The sequence below is a fragment of the Oncorhynchus gorbuscha genome, linkage group LG25 (assembly GCF_021184085.1).
Source record: "Oncorhynchus gorbuscha isolate QuinsamMale2020 ecotype Even-year linkage group LG25, OgorEven_v1.0, whole genome shotgun sequence".
NCBI classification, from domain to species: domain Eukaryota; kingdom Metazoa; phylum Chordata; class Actinopteri; order Salmoniformes; family Salmonidae; genus Oncorhynchus; species Oncorhynchus gorbuscha.
Genome location: NC_060197.1, coordinates 27,972,307 through 27,990,415, shown reverse-complemented (window position 1 = coordinate 27,990,415; position 18,109 = coordinate 27,972,307). Strand labels below are relative to the sequence as shown.

The 18,109-nt window shown below is 40.2% G+C and overlaps 1 protein-coding gene across 1 annotated transcript; it reads right to left on the bottom strand.

Annotated features, from left to right (window-relative positions):
• On the bottom strand, positions 1-9,267 carry LOC124014395. The gene is made up of 6 exons (XM_046329310.1): positions 9,115-9,267; positions 4,629-4,871; positions 2,083-2,151; positions 1,324-1,455; positions 581-721; positions 1-360 (listed from the first exon to the last, which is right to left on the bottom strand). The coding sequence occupies exons 1-6, from the start codon at positions 9,134-9,136 to the stop codon at positions 245-247; spliced, it is 723 nt and encodes a 240-aa protein (XP_046185266.1). The 5' UTR covers positions 9,137-9,267; the 3' UTR covers positions 1-244.
• Positions 9,268-18,109: the final 8,842 nt, after the last annotated feature.

Here is an 18,109-nt window from a genome sequence, read left to right as displayed (position 1 = left end):
TTCAAATTGTCCTTAATTTTATTTGCATTTTACACATTGGATTAATTATTACATATTATAATAAAGTATACCACCTTATTGTATCCCAACAATGGGACTTACAATAATCCAGCACCCAGCATCAATAACCCAGCAGTTTTTAAAGAAAACAACCCAACCCACCACCTGCAACCCAGGATCAACCAAACAACCCAGCATTTTTTGGAGAGTAGTGTAGTGGGATGATGTGACTGGTGAAGATGCTTTAATCTCTATATTTATCAAGCACTAGATGAATGAGAGACTTGTCCTGGATTCCGTAACAGGAGAGCAGGCGTGAGTCTTCCAGAGTCTTGCATGTGTATCTCATCGTCAGGGTATCTGCATAAAGAGGTTAGAGTTCAGCGTACAGTTGTCGTTAATAAGGTGGTACACACATCACTGCAAATGTTATGATGAATTGTTTATCACAATGTTACTCAATATGTTGGGTGTTCCCTTGTTTCCCTAGTGATAAAACCATCAAATTACATAAATATCATTATGTACAATGCCCAGTATGTTTGTTCTAATTCTGTACTGTAGAGTTCAACCTGCCTACCTATGTCCCAGCCTGGAAGTCTCTGGGCAATTTTCTGTTTCAGCTGCAGCACTGTGGTATTGTTCATCTCCTCCTCTGATTGGCCCACGTCGATTTCCATTATCTCCCCTCTCAGTCCATTCACTCTAACGTGGAATTTTGCTGAATGTGATCAAAACAAACTCTATTCATGCACGAATCAAGGTTTAGACTAAATTACATTCAAGGGCATTTATGTATCATTTGCAAGTCATGGTCATAAACATATTGAATTCGTGTAGATTTTTTTTCTTCTTTGAGACTTATTGCTTGAAAGGTCCATCTTGTTAGACACAGAATATCAATGACAAAAGACAGAAATAGTGCTGAGATGTTTTTATGAACATAAAATTAGGTCAGGATCGAAATATTTTCTGTTGTTCCACAATGCTAAGTAGCTAACCCGCCATGTTAAGTCTATGGGAATGCTAACAGGCTTATGTTGACTTTGTACTGTTTATACTACTTGAAAATGCACGTTATTTGTCACCTTTCATTTTTTCATACATTGATATCTTGATATTGCCCAGTGTATTGTACTCTGCATTCTACAGTTACACCTGCCTACCTGAACTCCTCAGGTATTTCGCTGTTGTTTTTATATTGCTAAGCAATTTTACATTTAATTTCTAATTGTAGTTTTAATAGAGTCTATCATCATTGATTTCTTGACATTGCCTGGTAAGTATGTGTGTTCAATTCTGCATATAGTTCTACCTGCTTACCTGACTTCCATGATGTTCTCTCTGGCCCTCGCTCGACAACGTTCTGTTTCAGCTGCAGCACTCTGGTATTGCTCATCTCCTCCTCTGTGTGGCCCATGCTGATTGCCATTCTCTCCTGTCTCTGTCCTTCCACTATAAAAATATACAAATATAAATGCAGGAGCAGACTTAGCAACTTGGGTGCTCGTTTTAAAATGCTGTTTACGTGCCCCCCCCCTGGCCTCTAACCCCCAAAATAAAATAAACATGTTCTTTCAGACATTACCTGCTACGATTATTATTATCCCACAATTAAAATGTCTTTCATTAAAAAAATATATATTATATATAATTATATATAAATATATATTTCAGGAAATAATTATAATATATATATTATAATTATTTACTGAAATATTTTTTTTTAATGAAAGACAATAATAATAATCGATAATAATAATAATCGTAGCAGGTAATGTCTGTAAGAAAATGTTTATTTTGGGGGTGTAAATATATATATATATATATATATATATATATATATATATATATATATATATATATGCATACAGGCAGGCCATACAAAGCTGTTTCTACACACTTACAATTATACTGACAATTATAATTTGACACTCACCTACTGCTCATTTGAAATTTTTGTAATGAACTCTGACTCTAACTTAGCCCTGGATGAATCTTCTGGCTGCACTTTGCCATTTTAATTTCTGTTTTAACAGAAGTTAGAACAGAGAAGTTAGACTCAGAAGGAAAATCTCTCACCAAGGATTGTGTTTCCTGATGCACTCCTCCCAGCACAAGTTTTTCCCAGCGGCAATATCCTCATTCTATCTGTTTTAATAGAAAAAACACAGCATATTTGAGAAACTAATGTACTTGAAATGACTGCCTTACTCATACAGTGACTACTCCATGTTATCTGAAACCAAACAGTTTAATTAATACATTGTAATAGTGATGTTTTTCCCGGTGGTTCTATGTTTACTGTATATGTGCAGTTCTATTTTTATAGATCTTGATACCGTACATTAGATTCTGTTCACTCTATCTAGGGCCGGGCCTAGCCTTTTGGGGGGCCCTAAGCGACCTGGTTATCAAAATGAGTCGTAGGCTACACCAAGCGACAGATACCTTGACATATACCTCGTTAGAGTTATTCAATCACCGGGCTGAATTGTCAGGATTGCACATGTTGCATTGTTGTGTTAAGTGAAATGCTTCAATACTAAATAGGAATACGAAAATAATAAATATATCTATATTTTCATATCGGTGAGCATGATTCATGACAGCTAATTTCCTGCTATTCTACTAATTTTGCAATATGGTGGAAGCGTAGTTTTTAATATGATAACTGATGATCAATGGGCTCCACCTCAGTCAAAAGTTTGGATACATCTACTCATTCAAGTGTTTTTCTTTATTTTTAATAGTGAAGAGATCAAAACTATGAAATAACATGTATGGAGTCATGTAGTAACCAAAAAAGTGTTCAACAAATCAAAATATATTTTATGTTTGAGATTCTTCAAAGTAGCCACCCTTTGCCTTGATGACAGCTTTGAACACTCTTGGCATTACCTCAACCAGCTTCATGAGATAGTCACCTGGAATGCATTTCAAGTAATAGGTGTGCCTTTGTAAAAGTTAATTTGTGGAATTTCTTTCATTCTTTGCATTTGAGCCAATCAGCTGTGTTGTGACAGAAGATAGCCCTATTTGGTAAAAGACCAAGTCCATATTATGGCAAGAAGAAGCTCAAATAAGCAAAGAGAAATGACAGTCCATCATTACTTTAAGACTTGAAGGTCAGTCAAACTTTGAAAGTTTCGTCAAGTGCAGTCGCAAAAACCATCAAGGGCTATGATGAAACTGGCTCTCATGAGGACCGCCACAGGAATGACAAGAGTGAGCAAAGCTGTCATCAAGGCAAAGGGTGGCTACTTTGAAGAATCTCAAGTCTCAAATATATATTGATTTGATTAACACTTTTTTGGCAACTACATGATTCCATGTGTGTTATTTCATAGTTTTGATGTCTTCACTATTATTCTACAATCAAGAAAAATATTAAAATAAAGAAAAACCCTGGAATGAGTAGGTGTGTCCAAACTTTTGACTGGTCCAGTACAGTATATATATATATATATACTGCACTGTATATATATATATATATATATATATATATATATATATTTGTAAAATTGGTCCACGGTCCCACGGGCTGCCAGTTGCCCATCCCTGATCTACATGGATCATAAAGGAGCTATTGTGTAACAGAGACATGGACGGAAGAGGAAGCGAGACATCCCACTCGCTATTCTATATAAAGTGAATGAACTAAGCAGACCAGACCCAGCTGCTAATGCATTGGTGTCAATGGGAGAGCCACCCCCTTTCTTCAATGGTAAACGGCCTGAGTGGGACATCTTCATTTATCCACCGTCTTTGACGGAAATAAGAATGTGCAGTAAACTCACTCCACAGCTAACTTAAAATGTCACCAATGGTGCTATCGAATTGGCTCCTTTTGTATAGCTCAACTGGTTCGTACATTGTCAAGCAGACCTAAGATAACAATAGTTTTAAATATGCTTTGTGGAAAGTAACTATTTTGGGAAAGTAACAAATAATTACTTTGGAGGTGACCCAAAAATGACTAATTTTAAAACTATTTGAATACAGATCTCAGAAAATGACTACCTTTTTAAGTATTTGAATTCCAATCCATCTGGCAGTGGATCACATTAGATCTACACAATACATGTATGTTTGAACATTCTGTACATTTCCATTCTCCTAAACAGGACCCAGGTTTCTAAAGTCCTATGTAACAACAACATTGCTATTGGAATAATCACAAAGTAATGTTCTATAGATTAATATCTTCAAGCCCTCCAAACCATGTGCTAATGATCATATATTTCGACTAATTCAACTAATTGTTGTAGTTTTTCGTTCTTCATCAAATACAGCATTTGGCAGCCACCAAATAAATATTATTTTTGTTTTCAAATCACTTAAATACCTTAAAATATTATTTGTTTTTTTCTGAGAGGTATTCAATATACTTTCAAATATTATTACATTTTCTGATACCTGTATTTGATTATCAAAGGAAATACTTGTCTTTAGTTGATTCTCTATATTCGACAACTTTGAGTATTTGAAAGGTTGGTATTTTCAAAGAAACTACAAAATGCAACTGTTTTCTAACCAGGTCTGGTGTGCATACTGTATGCAGAGAGATAACGGTACCTTATGGCTTAGTGGTAGCTGACAGAGCCGATACAGCTTGTGATACTTACGGATGTCCTGAGTGACCCAAGAATAGTTCTTCACCAGGATGCTGTAGAGTGCCTCCTTCTGGGGTTGAGTGGACATGGCTCCGTATAGCGCCCTCATTTTGTCCTGGCTGGTTCTGGCAGCCAGGATGTTAGAATTAACCTCCGGATGGATCAGTCCCTGTGAGAGCATGACATCTGCAATGGGCTCTACCGGACTGACCCTCTGAATAAGCTCTGCCCTGTGATCATCTATAAACTGGGCTCCTGGTAAATATCATAGAGGTTGTGTCAATATGGAAGAATGCTAATAAAAAAACGTAGTATATATATATACATAAGTACTTATATATATATATATATATATATATATATACACAGATACACATATCTACAGAAGTGGTTCAAATTGGCATTTGGGATAAAATTGTAATTTGTATCCTATTCTTCCCAAAACTTCTAACACATCTTACAACATACAGGTAGATAACTGCCAAAATAAATGAAGCACTTGAGTAAATGAGGAATACAAAGTATATTGAAAGCAGGTGCTTCCACAAAGGTGTAGTTCCTGAGTTTTAAGCAATTAACATCCCATCATGTTTAGGGTATAAAAATGCAGAGTTGCCCATTATTTTGATTACCATGACTTTGAAAGAGAGGTCTCAAAGCAGCATACAATAGGTGGTTTAAATTGTGTGTGTGTGTGTGTGTGTGTGTGTGTGTGTGTGTGTGTGTGTGTGTGTGTGTGTGTGTGTGTGTGTGTGTGTGTGTGTGTGTGTGTGTGTGTGTGTGTGTGTGTGTGTGTGTGTGTGTGTGTGTGTGTGTGTGTGTGTGTTCAGTCACCAGATCTCAACCCAATTGAACACCTATGGGAGATTTTGGAGCGGGCCCCTGAGACAGTGTTTTCCACCACCATCAACAAAACACCAAATGATGGAATTTCTCGTGGAAACATGGTGTTGCATCCAATGTTCCCTATTAAAGTTTAGGTCTCGTGAGCGGAAATGTCAATGTTTTAGGAATGTTTTTGTCATTTCCGGTGCGTTTACAGTGAACACTGAGGCTGTACCCTTAATGTTTTAGCCAATAAGCTAAAATTGTGGCTATTTGAGCATAATGTAGGCCTACCAACAAACCCAATGTGGCAAATCCCAAAACATTGGAAATAGCTTTTGGATTACTTTGATATAGCCTACAGTAGCCTACATGGGGTGTTCAATGTAGGCCTACATTGCATGAGACTTTTTTTTTAAAGAGCTTGACATTAATTAATTATATTTTACTTGGTCTGTAACACCATCGGCCAAATAGGCAGTGGCGACCAGTCATTCAGGGCAGATAGGGCAGAACCCAACCTGTTTTGAGCCCCACATTTTTTGCAAAAACAAACATGTTATTTTGCATGTTATTTTGGCATCAATATGTGTTCACATATCAGTTTGCAAACAATATAAAAAAATATACATCATTGAGTTAATAAAGATGCATTCAAGCAAGGCAGAGTTCCTCTGTCCAGTGTCTGGTCTTTTGCCCATCTTAATCTTTTATTTTTATTGGCCAGTCTGAGATATGGCTTTTTCTTTGCAACTCTGCCTAGAAAGCCAGCATCCCAGAGTCACCTCTTCACTGTTGACGTTGAGACTGGTGTTTTGAGGGTACTATTTAATGAAGCTGCCAGTTGAGGACTTGTGAGGCGTCTGTTTCTCAAACTAGACACTCTAATGTTCTTGTCCTCTTGCTCAGTTGTGCAACCGGGGCCTCCCAGTCCTCTTTCTATTCTGGATAGAGCCAGTTTGTGCTGTTCTGTGAACGGAGTAGTACACAGCGTTGTACGAGATCTTCAGTTTCTTGGCAATGGCCTTCATTTCTCAGAACAATAATAGATTGACGAGTTTCAGAAGAAAGGTCTTTGTTTCTGGACATTTTGAGCCTGTAATCGAACCCACAAATGCTGATGCTCCAGATACTCAACTCGTCTAAAGAAGGCCAGTTGTATTGCTTCTTTTATCAGAACAGCAGTTTTCAGCTGTGCTAACATAATTGCAAAAGGGTTTTCTAATGATCAATTAGCCTTTTAAAATTATAAACTTGGATTAGCTAACACAACGTGCCATTGGAACACTGGAGTGGTAGTTGCTGATAATGGGCCTCTGTACGCCTATGTAGATATTCCATTAAAAACCAGCTGTTTCCAGCTACAATAGTCATTTACAACATTAACAATGTCTACACTGTATTTCTGATCAATTTGATGTTATTATAATGGACGAAAAATGTGCTTATCTTTCAAAAACAAGGACATTTTTAAGTGACCACAAACTTTTGAACGGTAGTGTATGTTGTGTAGTAAGATGTCAGTAGCCCATGTACCTCCCCCTAATAATTTGGTCTATTTAAACCTCTTAATTTCGGCCTACTGTTCTGACTTGGTGGTGCACATGTAGCCTATAACCTGTTTTAGAGAAATGTAATCATTGAATATTGTAAGAGCTTTCATTGTCTGCTTATATGCCCCCTTTATTTATCCTACGGTTCTGACTTGGTGTACAGGGAGAACATTGTAAGAATGGTCAATGTTCTGAATTAGCTTGCTCATTAATGTCTTAATCAAAATTATGGATTGCCTCTTATCCGCTTTGCTTCCCTTATGCCATAGTTTGTACATCTTAATTGTCATTAGAAACCACATTTGTTTAAGCAAGTCAGCCATATCAGCTGTGTTTTTGTAAGGCAGTAAATGAGGCTGAATGAACAGTTTGGCTGCCAGACAAGGCTCCACTGATAGCCAGGTGTAGCAGTGGTAAGATGTTGGGCCTACTTTGGGACAACTTTATGTAGGCCCTAACAGTTTGTGGGTACAGTTTGTCACCGTTATAGTCCAATTAATAAAACGTTTTTTTACCTCTTCTTCTCTCCAATTTAATGGTATCCATTTGATAGTTACAGTCTTGTCTCATCGCTGCAACTCCTGTACAGACTCAGGAAAGGCGAAGATCGAGAGCCGTGTGTCCTCCGAAACACAACCCAAACAAGCCGCACTGCTTCTTGACACAATACCCGCTTAACCTGGAAGGCAGCCGCACCACTGTGTCAGAGGAACCACTGTACACCTGGCGACTGTATCAGCATGCATGTGCCCGGCCTACTACAGGAGTCACTAGAGCGCGATGGGACAAGGACATCCCTGCCAGCCAAACCCTCCGCTAACCCGGACAACGCTGGGCCAATTGTGCTCTGCCCCATGGGTCTCCCGGTCACGGCGGGCTGCGACAGAGCCTGGACTCAAACCAGGATCTCTAGTGGCACAGCTAGCAAATGCGATGCAGTGCCTTTAGACCACTGTGCCACTCGGGAGGCCTCAATGAATGTATTGTTTAGTGTTGTGGCTTTGCTGACATGCCTCCCACTTTCTTTCTTTTTTTGCCCCACCAAGATTTACATGCTAAAATCGCCACTCCAAACAGGTGACTATAAAGTGCATTGTATTGTGTTTTATGATGAAGAAACCAATTTTCAAAGTACAATGATTTATTATTGCCATACAGAGAATCGGACAATGTAGGTTACCCCTCTGCCTATTGGCTTATTTGCATATTCAAGCGTGTCTCAAAATACAACCCTGTCCCTTTAATTAAGACATAAGCTTTTGACATGACTGGCTTTTCAAAAACAGCTTGAAATGTAGCCTACATGTTTTGTGCTCTTGTAGGAAGCAATAACTCCTCCTTGATAAACCTATATTTATCTACACTTGGGGTAATAACTTGCTTACTAGAAAAGAATATCAACAAATGGGGACACCCGCGGCACTGCGCTCTGATCTGAAATGATCTGAAAAATGCATTCATTCGCGGGTGATTGAACGAGCGGTTCGCGTACTACCCCCGCCAATAGAATTCTACTCCGTTGCGCTCTGGCTTTGCCCACAACAAAATCAAACACTCAGTCTTGCAAAGTTAGATTTTTTTTTTTTTTACATTGAAAAGTGGCTGATATAATGTTGATTCGATCACAGGAAAAAACGTTGATCTAAATAGAGCAAACTAATGGGGCGAACTCAGTGACATTAAATCTCTTGCGTCTCTGCGCGGCATGACATTTCTTCTGCGCGGGCAATCCTGGCAGAAGCTGCGCAGCCGCGCACGCGCGCAGTTTATAGGGGACATAGTTCGCATCCCTCCAATAGAGTTCGACACTTGCATAATCTATGCCAAGGCGTATTAAAGCTGTTCTTGCGGCTCCTGGTGGCCCTATTAAGACACTTTGTTGGTGTTTCCATTATTTTGGCAGTTACCTGTATATCTCATTTACTGCATATTCAAGCTATACAATCAAATCAATACTTTCAAATCCGCATACAAAATTCCATGACCTATTAAGCAATTCCTATTTTACTTGAAATCATAAACTAAGGTTGAGCAAGAGAGGCTTAGATACATTTGACCAATATCATCGTGTCTAGTGACGAACTTGAGCGTGGTGTCTTTGGGGTGATGGCGCTTCTCACCCTCCTGCTGCTGGGTTGTCATCGTGTTGCTCTCTCTCGCCACTGTCTCTCAGTCGTTGCCTCACACACACAGGACGGACTGTGGGATATGAATAAGAGAAGCCGATTTGCACCTCGACTATCTCTTGTACGTGTTTTTCCAACATAGCTAGATTTCACTTTCCTTTTCACCTGACATTTACGAGAAGTCACATGGTATGAAAGAAATGCATGCTGTTGATGCTATACTATTTTACTCCTAGCTAGTGTTTGAAAAGTGTATTGTTATACTTTGTGCTGCTGAACTGATTCCTAGAGACTAGCACCTGTGCATCTTGTCATGTTTCATGACTGTCCAACATTAGAATTATCTTGATCATTGAGCATGACAGACCACAGTCACTGCAGATTAACTTCTATCAACTGACATTCTCTGACTCAGGGCCCGTTTTAGCCTTTTGGGGGCCCTAAGCAAGCAAAACATTTGAGTCTGCAAAACATTTTAGTGACCCCCCCTCTTTATGGCAGAGATTAAATGTACGTTGTGAAGTGAATTTCCTGCACCTCTACCCATTTTGTCATGGGGCGGATAATTGTCTTTACAATTTTATTTCAAATTTCATGATTTTTTAAATGCCATGGGGCAAGACACTGCTTTTTCTCAGTTTTACAGCTAATTATCTGCAATTCTACCCATTTTCCATGGGGAGAGACATTTTTTTCAGTTTTAAAGGAAAATTCTACACATGTGCCATGACTTATGCCCTGTTAATGATATCTGACTGAGAGTGACTAACAAAGTCAATAAGGGGCCCCTGGGCTTTTACCCTACGTGCCTGGTCAGTATTTGGCCATTATTACAAGTGTAGATAGGTGGCTAGACTAACTTACCAATTAACAAATTGTTAGCTGGTTAATTGAGTGACTGTCAGTGACTGACATACCAAGAAAAAAATTGCTGAAGCACAACCAAATGTTGAACTTTCACATTGTGTATTCTGCTATTCTAACTGTCAACAGTTAGTTGAGACCTGGACTGAGTACCCCCACCCCGGCCTGAAAATAAATATATACACTACCGTTCAAAGGTTTGGGGTCACTTCAAATTGTCCTTGTTTTTGAAAGAAAAGCACATTTTTTTGTCCATTAAAATAACATCAAATTGATCAGAAATACAGTGTAGACATTGTTAATGTTGTAAATGACTATTGTAGTTGGAAACGGCTGATTTTTATGGAATATCTACATGTGCGTACAGAGACCCATTATCAGCAACCATCACACATGTTCCAATGGCACGTTGTGTTAACTAATCCAAGTTTATCATTTTAAAAGGATAATTTATCATTAGAAAACCCTTTTGCAATTATCTTATCACAGCTGAAAACTGTTGTGCTAATTAAAGAAGCAATAAAACTGTCCTTCTTTAGACTAGTTGAGGATCTGGAGCATCAGCATTTCTGAGTTTGATTGCAAGCTCAAAATGGCCAGAAATAACTTTCTTCTGAAACTCGACAGTCTATTCTTGTTCTGAGAAATGATGCTGGCCTTCTAGGCAGAGTTGCAAAGAAAAAGCCATATCTCTGTCCAGTGTCTGTGTTCTTTTGCCCATCTTAATATTTTGTTTTATTGGCCGGTCTGAGATATGGCTTTTTTTTTCAACTCTACCTAGAATGCCAGCATCTCGGAGTCGCCTCTTCATTGTTGACATTGAGACTGGTGTTTTGCGGGTACTATTTAATGAAGCTGCCAGTTGAGGACTTGTGAGGCATCTGTTTCTCAAACTAGACACTCTAATGTACTTGTCCTCTTGCTCAGCTGTGCACTGGGGCCTCCCAGTCCTCTTTCTATTCTGGTTAGAGACAGTTTGTTCTGTTCTGTGAAGGGAGTAGTACACAGCGTTGTACGAGATCTTCAGTTTCTTGGCAATTTCTCGCATGGAATAACATTCATTTCTCAGACAAGAATAGACTGACGGGTTTCAGAAGAAAGGTCTTTGTTTCTGGCCATTTTGAGCCTGTAATCGAACCCACAAATGCTGATGCTCCAGATACTCAACTAGCCGAAAGAAGGACAGCTTTATTGCTTCTTTAATCAGAACAACAGTCTTCAGTTGTGCTAACATAATTACAAAAGGGTTTTCTAATGATAAATTAGCCTTTTTAAATGATAAACTTGGATTAGCTAACACAATGTGCCATTGGCACACTGGAGTGATGGTTTCTGATAATGGGATAATATTCTGCCGTTTCCAGCTACAATAGTCATTTTCAACATTAACATTGTCTACACTGTATTTCTGATCAATTTGATGTTACTTTAATGAACAAAAAAATGAGCTTTTCTTTCAAAAACAAGGACATTTCTAAGTGACCCCAAACTTTTGAACTGTAGTGTATATTTAGTTAATATTTAAAAAAATAAGAATAATATTTTTTGGGGGGGGGTTGGAGGCCTAAGAGAACGCTTACCGCTTATGCTCCTTATGCCTGGAACCTTCCCTGCTCTGACTTATCTAAGGGGGATTCCAGAGAACATCACCATGGCAACAGATCTGTATAACATATAAATAGTGCAGATTTACATTTTATATGTCAATTTGTATGAGTAAAATGTATACCACAGGGATAAGACACAGAAAACGCTCACATAATTCATTGTTATTACAGGTTAACATAGTGTTAAAGCTAAATCCATGTTGAACAACAAAACCAGGGGACAATTAGAACACCCCAGTGTCGCATTGCTCTTTACTCTAGTGTACTTTTTTCATTTGTACAGTTCAACACTTAACAAATAGTCAATTTCCCCCTCTGATAAATAATGTACAAACACCACCTACTTGATTAAGTAACCATTTACACCAGTGCACAAGACTGTGCTATAATGGACACCCAGTTTCCTTTAGCAGTTATTTGAATCACTTTGGGTCGAGTGCAACTGCAGAACACTGGGGGCCTCAGGGGCAGCATGCACCCTGACTCTGGAGGAGCGGTACCTCCTGTAGGCCACCATCAGGGCAGCCAGGAGACAGACAGCAGCACTGACTCCCAGGACTGCAGCCAACGTGGTGTCTGTACTGAGCCCTGGTTCTGCACAAGTAGGGGCAGGGTCAAAGGTCAGGCTCGGGTCAGGGATTGTGTTCTGATGTAACAGGGGATCGCTGAGGGAGAGAAGATAAGAAAATAAACACTTTATTTATACTGATAAATAAATGATGTATTGCGCTCTGAGAAAGTGAAAGACCACTTAGAACTTGATTGAAATAACAACATTGCAAGTTCATATTGTGCCATACCAAAGACACTGAAATACTTCGTACTCAGCCATACTCACTTCTCAGTAGTCACTGTGCCTTTAGTAGAGGCAGCTGGAGAGTGGGGGTCCTGGTTGTCGATGGAGAGACCAATGTCAGGGTAATAACACAACCTCTTGTCAGGACATGCAATTAGCCCCCTGTAACCTGTCACCTGAGATGAATGAGAAATCATGTCAAAACATGGTAGAATCTAATGGCCAAAATGGCTAAATCGGTGTATGCTCAAAAGTTTACCTCAATGGTGCTTCCTACTGGGCAGTCCAACCATTCAGAGCCAGACACCTGTATCTGATACCGGTTCAGCCCAGTACACCTGTGTCTATAACAACGCCCCACCACAGAGTCACTGACGGAAAGGGAGACATTCTGACAGAGAGAGGAGATGGATAGAAAATAAAATAAATGGTTAGGTGTCACCTTCATACACTTTTTCACAAATATATGCGGTGTGAGTCCACATAAAATGCACACACACTGACCTCTCTGCTCAGGTTAGAGAAGAAGCATCGGCTGTCTATACGGTACAGCTCTCCACTAAACTCTGTTTCAGTCTCTCTCTCATTCTCCTCTTTCCAGCACTCACTCTTCGGAAAACACAGAGAGAAGTAAAGAGGGAGAAGTTCAAAGAGAGAGAGAAGGTGAAGCTGAGGAAGAGTGTTTGAAATACTGTTTTGTCATGTTCAGGGAAATGGTCAAACTGAAGTAAATAAGTATGCAGAAGACCCACCATTAGAGGTTTGTAAATGCGGCACCCATCCAGGTGAGCGTCAGTCTGGCACTCCCCCTTGTGGCGGTGAAGATAATGACACCCTAAACCACTGAGCGATGGAGAACACAAGTCAAACAGAGAATGAGGTAGAGTACCTGGACAGCTTTAGACAACGTTGGAGAATGGGGTTTGTTTTTTATTGTATGGTTAAGTGTGGGATATTCAAATAAAAGAATAACACTACCTGCCTGTGCAGAAAAATGAGGAGGAGTTGTCATGGCAGGTGGACAGTAATCCAAACATTGCTCCCTCACCTACGAAAGATACACAAACAATAATTCACTACGGCCATTAATCAGGTACACTCAGAATCACTCACACCACATGATATTCCTCTCTTACACTCTTTCTCTTTGACAGATATTCTTTCTAAACCCCTTATCTGTTTGGTTCAGTTATATCCGTCTCAATGGACAGGCGGGTCCCTCACCCTTTCCCCACACCAGGCCCTGTGCTCGGCTGTGGTTGACAGAGTACCAGCCCGTGTCCTGTAGGGCGGCCAGGGTGACCGGGTCGACACGCACCACAGCTGGATCCCCCAGGGCTGCAGCCATGATGGAACCCTGTAGCACCCTGGACTCCCAGTGAGAGGACAGACCACTAGAACCTACATCCTGGGAGATGGGGAGAGGAGTGGAGAAAGAGAGAGGGAGGGGCAGAGTGTGTGTTAAAGAGCAGGGGAGAGAAAGAGAGAGATTTAGAGAGAAAAGTGTGAGAAAGGAGTTATGGGTAACGAGGTAGCTAGAGAAAGGTAAAGCACAATATAATATATATATATAATATGAATAAAGTGTGAGAGTCCGGTATTTCAGGAGTGTGACTACAGTGCCTATATTTCTGCACTACTATTTATTGTGTGTTAATGGCTCATGGCAGGGTCCGTACCAGGTTCTCCAGTGGTCCTCCCAGGTCAGGGTCAGTAGATGACAGGTGTTCCTGCAGGGCTCTGATCACTGATTGGGTGTAGATCCTGACCTGACCTGTCTCATCTGTGTTAGTCACCTGACCCCGGGGGGAGCAGCCCATCCCAGCTACACAACACAATAAGACAACACAGAATCACATAACCACACAACACAACCACACAACACAACTGAGTATAACTCAACCACACAACACAATCGAGTATAACTCAATGACATAACACAACTGAGTATAACTCAACCACACAACACAATCGAGTATAACTCAATGACATAACACAACTGAGTATAACTCAATCACACAACACAACAAACCCTCAGCAAAACAAAAACAGATACCTTTACAATAGAAAGAGAAAAATCTAAAAATCTAACCTAAAAGGATTGGACAAAAACACACTCTTAAGTAACACAATATAATATAGCCTTATAATACAAATGTAATATACCAAATGATATCACAAGCAAGGTTACTGACGTTGTGAGTAGGAGCAGTCTCTCCAGGTGCTGAAGAGTTCTTTGGAGAATCCCAATGCATGGAACAACTCATGGATCACTGTCTGGAGAAAAGGAGATGCTAATTATTTTTACTTATAAATATATACATATATACAGTGCCTTGCGAAAGTATTCGGCCCCCTTGAACTTTGCGACCTTTTGCCACATTTCAGGCTTCAAACATAAAGATATAAAACTGTATTTTTTTGTGAAGAATCAACAACAAGTGGGACACAATCATGAAGTGGAACGACATTTTTGGATATTTCAAACTTTTTTAACAAATCAAAAACTGAAAAATTGGGCGTGCAAAATTATTCAGCCCCTTTACTTTCAGTGCAGCAAACTCTCTCCAGAAGTTCAGTGAGGATCTCTGAATGATCCAATGTTGACCTAAATGACTAATGTGTTATGCAGGTGAGTGAGGACCCAAAAGCGACTTAACAGAAACTGAGTTTATTCAAGTCCAAACAGAAAATAACAAATCCTGAATCCTTAACAGGAAATGTCCAAACGGGGATAACAGAAATCCTCTAGTTTGTAGAGGGGAATAACAGGATAAGCGGCCACAGACTGCAGGTCCCTTCGGGTAGGCGCAGGCCGTAGCTGACAGAGACACCTGCTCACACGCAGCATCTGATGAAGGCAAAAACACGACAGGACGGAACAAGAACACAGCACAGCAAACAAGGATCCGACAAGGACAGAAGCAGAAACAGAAAGAGAAATAGAGACTTAATCAGAGGGCAAAATAGGGGACAGGTGTGAAAGAGTAAACGAGGTCGTTAGGAGAATGAGGAACAGCTGGGAGCAGGAACGGAACGATAGAGAGAGAGAGGGATAGAGAGAGAGGGATAGAGAGAGGGAAAGAAACCTAATAAGACCAGCAGGGGGAAACGAATAGAAGAGAAAGCACAGGGACAAGACATGACAATATATGACAATACATGACATAATGATGATAAATACAATCCACCGGTGTGTAATCAAGTCTCCGTATAAATGCACTTGCACTGTGATAGTCTCAGAGGTCCGTTAAAAGCGCAGAGAGCATCATGAAGAACAAGGAACACACCAGGCAAGTCCGAGATACTGTTGTGAAGAAGTTTAAAGCCGGATTTGGATACAAAAAGATTTCCCAAGCTTTAAACATCCCAAGGAGCACTGTGCAAGCGATAATATTGAAATGCAAGGAGTATCAGACCACTGCAAATCTACCAAGACCTGGCCGTCCCTCTAAACTTTCAGCTCATACAAGGAGAAGACTGATCAGAGATGCAGCCAAGAGGCCCATGATCACTCTGGATGAACTGCAGAGATCTACAGCTGAGGTGGGAGACTCTGTCCATAGGACAACAATCAGTCGTATATTGCACAAATCTGGCCTTTATGGAAGAGTGGCAAGAAGAAAGCCATTTCTTAAAGATATCCATAAAAAGTGTCGTTTAAAGTTTGCCACAAGCCATCTGGGAGACACACCAAACATGTGGAAGAAGGTGCTCTGGTCAGATGAAACCAAAATGGAACTTTTTGGCAACAATGCAAAATGTTATGTTTGCCGTAAAAGCAACATAGCTCATCACCCTGAACACACCATCCCCACTGTCAAACATGGTGGTGGCAGCATCATTGTTTGGGCCTGCTTTTCTTCAGCAGGGACAGGGAAGATGGTTAAAATTGATGAGAAGATGGATGGAGCCAAATACAGGACCATTCTGGAAGAAAACCTGATGGAGTCTGCAAAAGACCTGAGACTGGGACGGAGATTTGTCTTCCAACAAGACAATGATCCAAAACATAAAGCAAAATCTACAATGGAATGGTTCAAAAATAAACATATCCAGGTGTTAGAATAGCCAAGACAAAGTCCAGACCTGAATCCAATCGAGAATCTGTGGAAAGAACTGAAAACTGCTGTTCACAAATGCTCTCCATCCAACCTCACTGAGCTCGAGCTGTTTTGCAAGGAGGAATGGGAAAAAATGTCAGTCTCTCGATGTGCAAAACTGATAGAGACATACCCCAAGCGACTTACAGCTGTAATCGCAGCAAAAGGTGGCGCTACAAAGTATTAACTTAAGGGGGCTGAATAATTTTGCATGCCCAATTTTTCAATTTTTGATTTGTTAAAAAAGTTTGAAATATCCAATAAATGTCGTTCCACTTAATGATTGTGTCCCACTTGTTGTTGATTCTTCACAAAAAAATACAGTTTTATATCTTTATGTTTGAAGCCTGAAATGTGGCAAAAGGTCGCAAAGTTCAAGGGGGCCGAATACTTTCGCAAGGCACTGTACATATATATATATATATCTCACACACACACACACAATTACATTTATTTTACCTGCACAGTGCCTTGGTGGCTATATCCCTCCCCAGTCAGTCTGTCCCTACAGATGACCACCACTCCAGCCAGAGGTCGACCCTGGGAGTCAGTCTGGCAGTGCACTGCATAGGCCAACACACTGGGCTGGGATATATGAATAGCGAAGAGGAAAGAGTGATACATTGACAGTCAACGTATTTTATGACCTGAGTTCATTACTGATCGTATTGCTTTTCATTGGTGAGGGTATGCTGGTAAGGATATCTGCTGATCTTAGATCTGTACCTAAGGACAACCAGAGCTATGTTGACAGTCACCAACTAAGTTGATTTACATGGAACATAACATGGTCTCCACTGTGACCCCTCACCTCCGCTCGACACTTGTCGGTGCTCTGCGCGTGGAGGTAAAGTAGGAAGTCAGTGTCAGGAAGTCCCGCCCCCTCAGGCCTTATCACAGTCATGGTTGGTGCATCAGGCTCTGAGTACACGGAACAACCCCTCAGGTGATCATCTGGGATCTGTCAATCAATGGTGGTGCATCCTCACTGGCAGGTCATGATTTCCATCAAAGGACTAATAATAACACAGCATCTCCCTTTCTGTGTGTTATGAGAGAGGGTTCAGATGCTGCTACTCACAATGACATCCAGACAGGTCTCCATCCTGTAGTTCTCATTGGCTCGGCCACACCTGCGGAAATGGAAATCTTTGATTGGTTGAAATGATTCACCGACCAATAACAGTATAAAATCCAATATACTGTATCAGAAAGTCTAAGACAAGAGAAACATACTGTATAAACAGAGACAGTATTTTACTATGTAAAGAAATGGAAAAATACACACATATAGCTAGGTATACAGTTGTAACACACAGACTTGTTATAGTTGGCAGCGCTGGCGTTCCGCCATATGAACTTGCAGTACTTGTTGATGTTTCTGCTGAGCAGCAGATGACCAGGGACTCTGTTTACTGTCGGGACAGCAAGTATTAAATTATCAGTGAAATACTTAGTTATCCCCACATGATTACATCATTACATTGTTATTACACACAAACGTGACACAGAAGTCACAAAGACTCAGTCAAAGACACACACAATAAAAGTTCCTACTGACAAACATCCACACACAATAATGTTCCTACTGAGAAACATTCACACACAGTAGATACACT

Coding starts and splice junctions, on each gene's coding strand:
- LOC124014395 (XM_046329310.1), bottom strand. CDS start 9,136: ATGACAACCCAGCAGCAGGAGG. Junction 2,152..4,628: donor TTGGGTCACTCAGGACATCC/GTAAGTATCACA, acceptor CTATTAAAACAG/ATAGAATGAGGATATTGCCG. Junction 361..580: donor ACTTCCAGGCTGGGACATAG/GTAGGCAGGTTG, acceptor CTCTTTATGCAG/ATACCCTGACGATGAGATAC.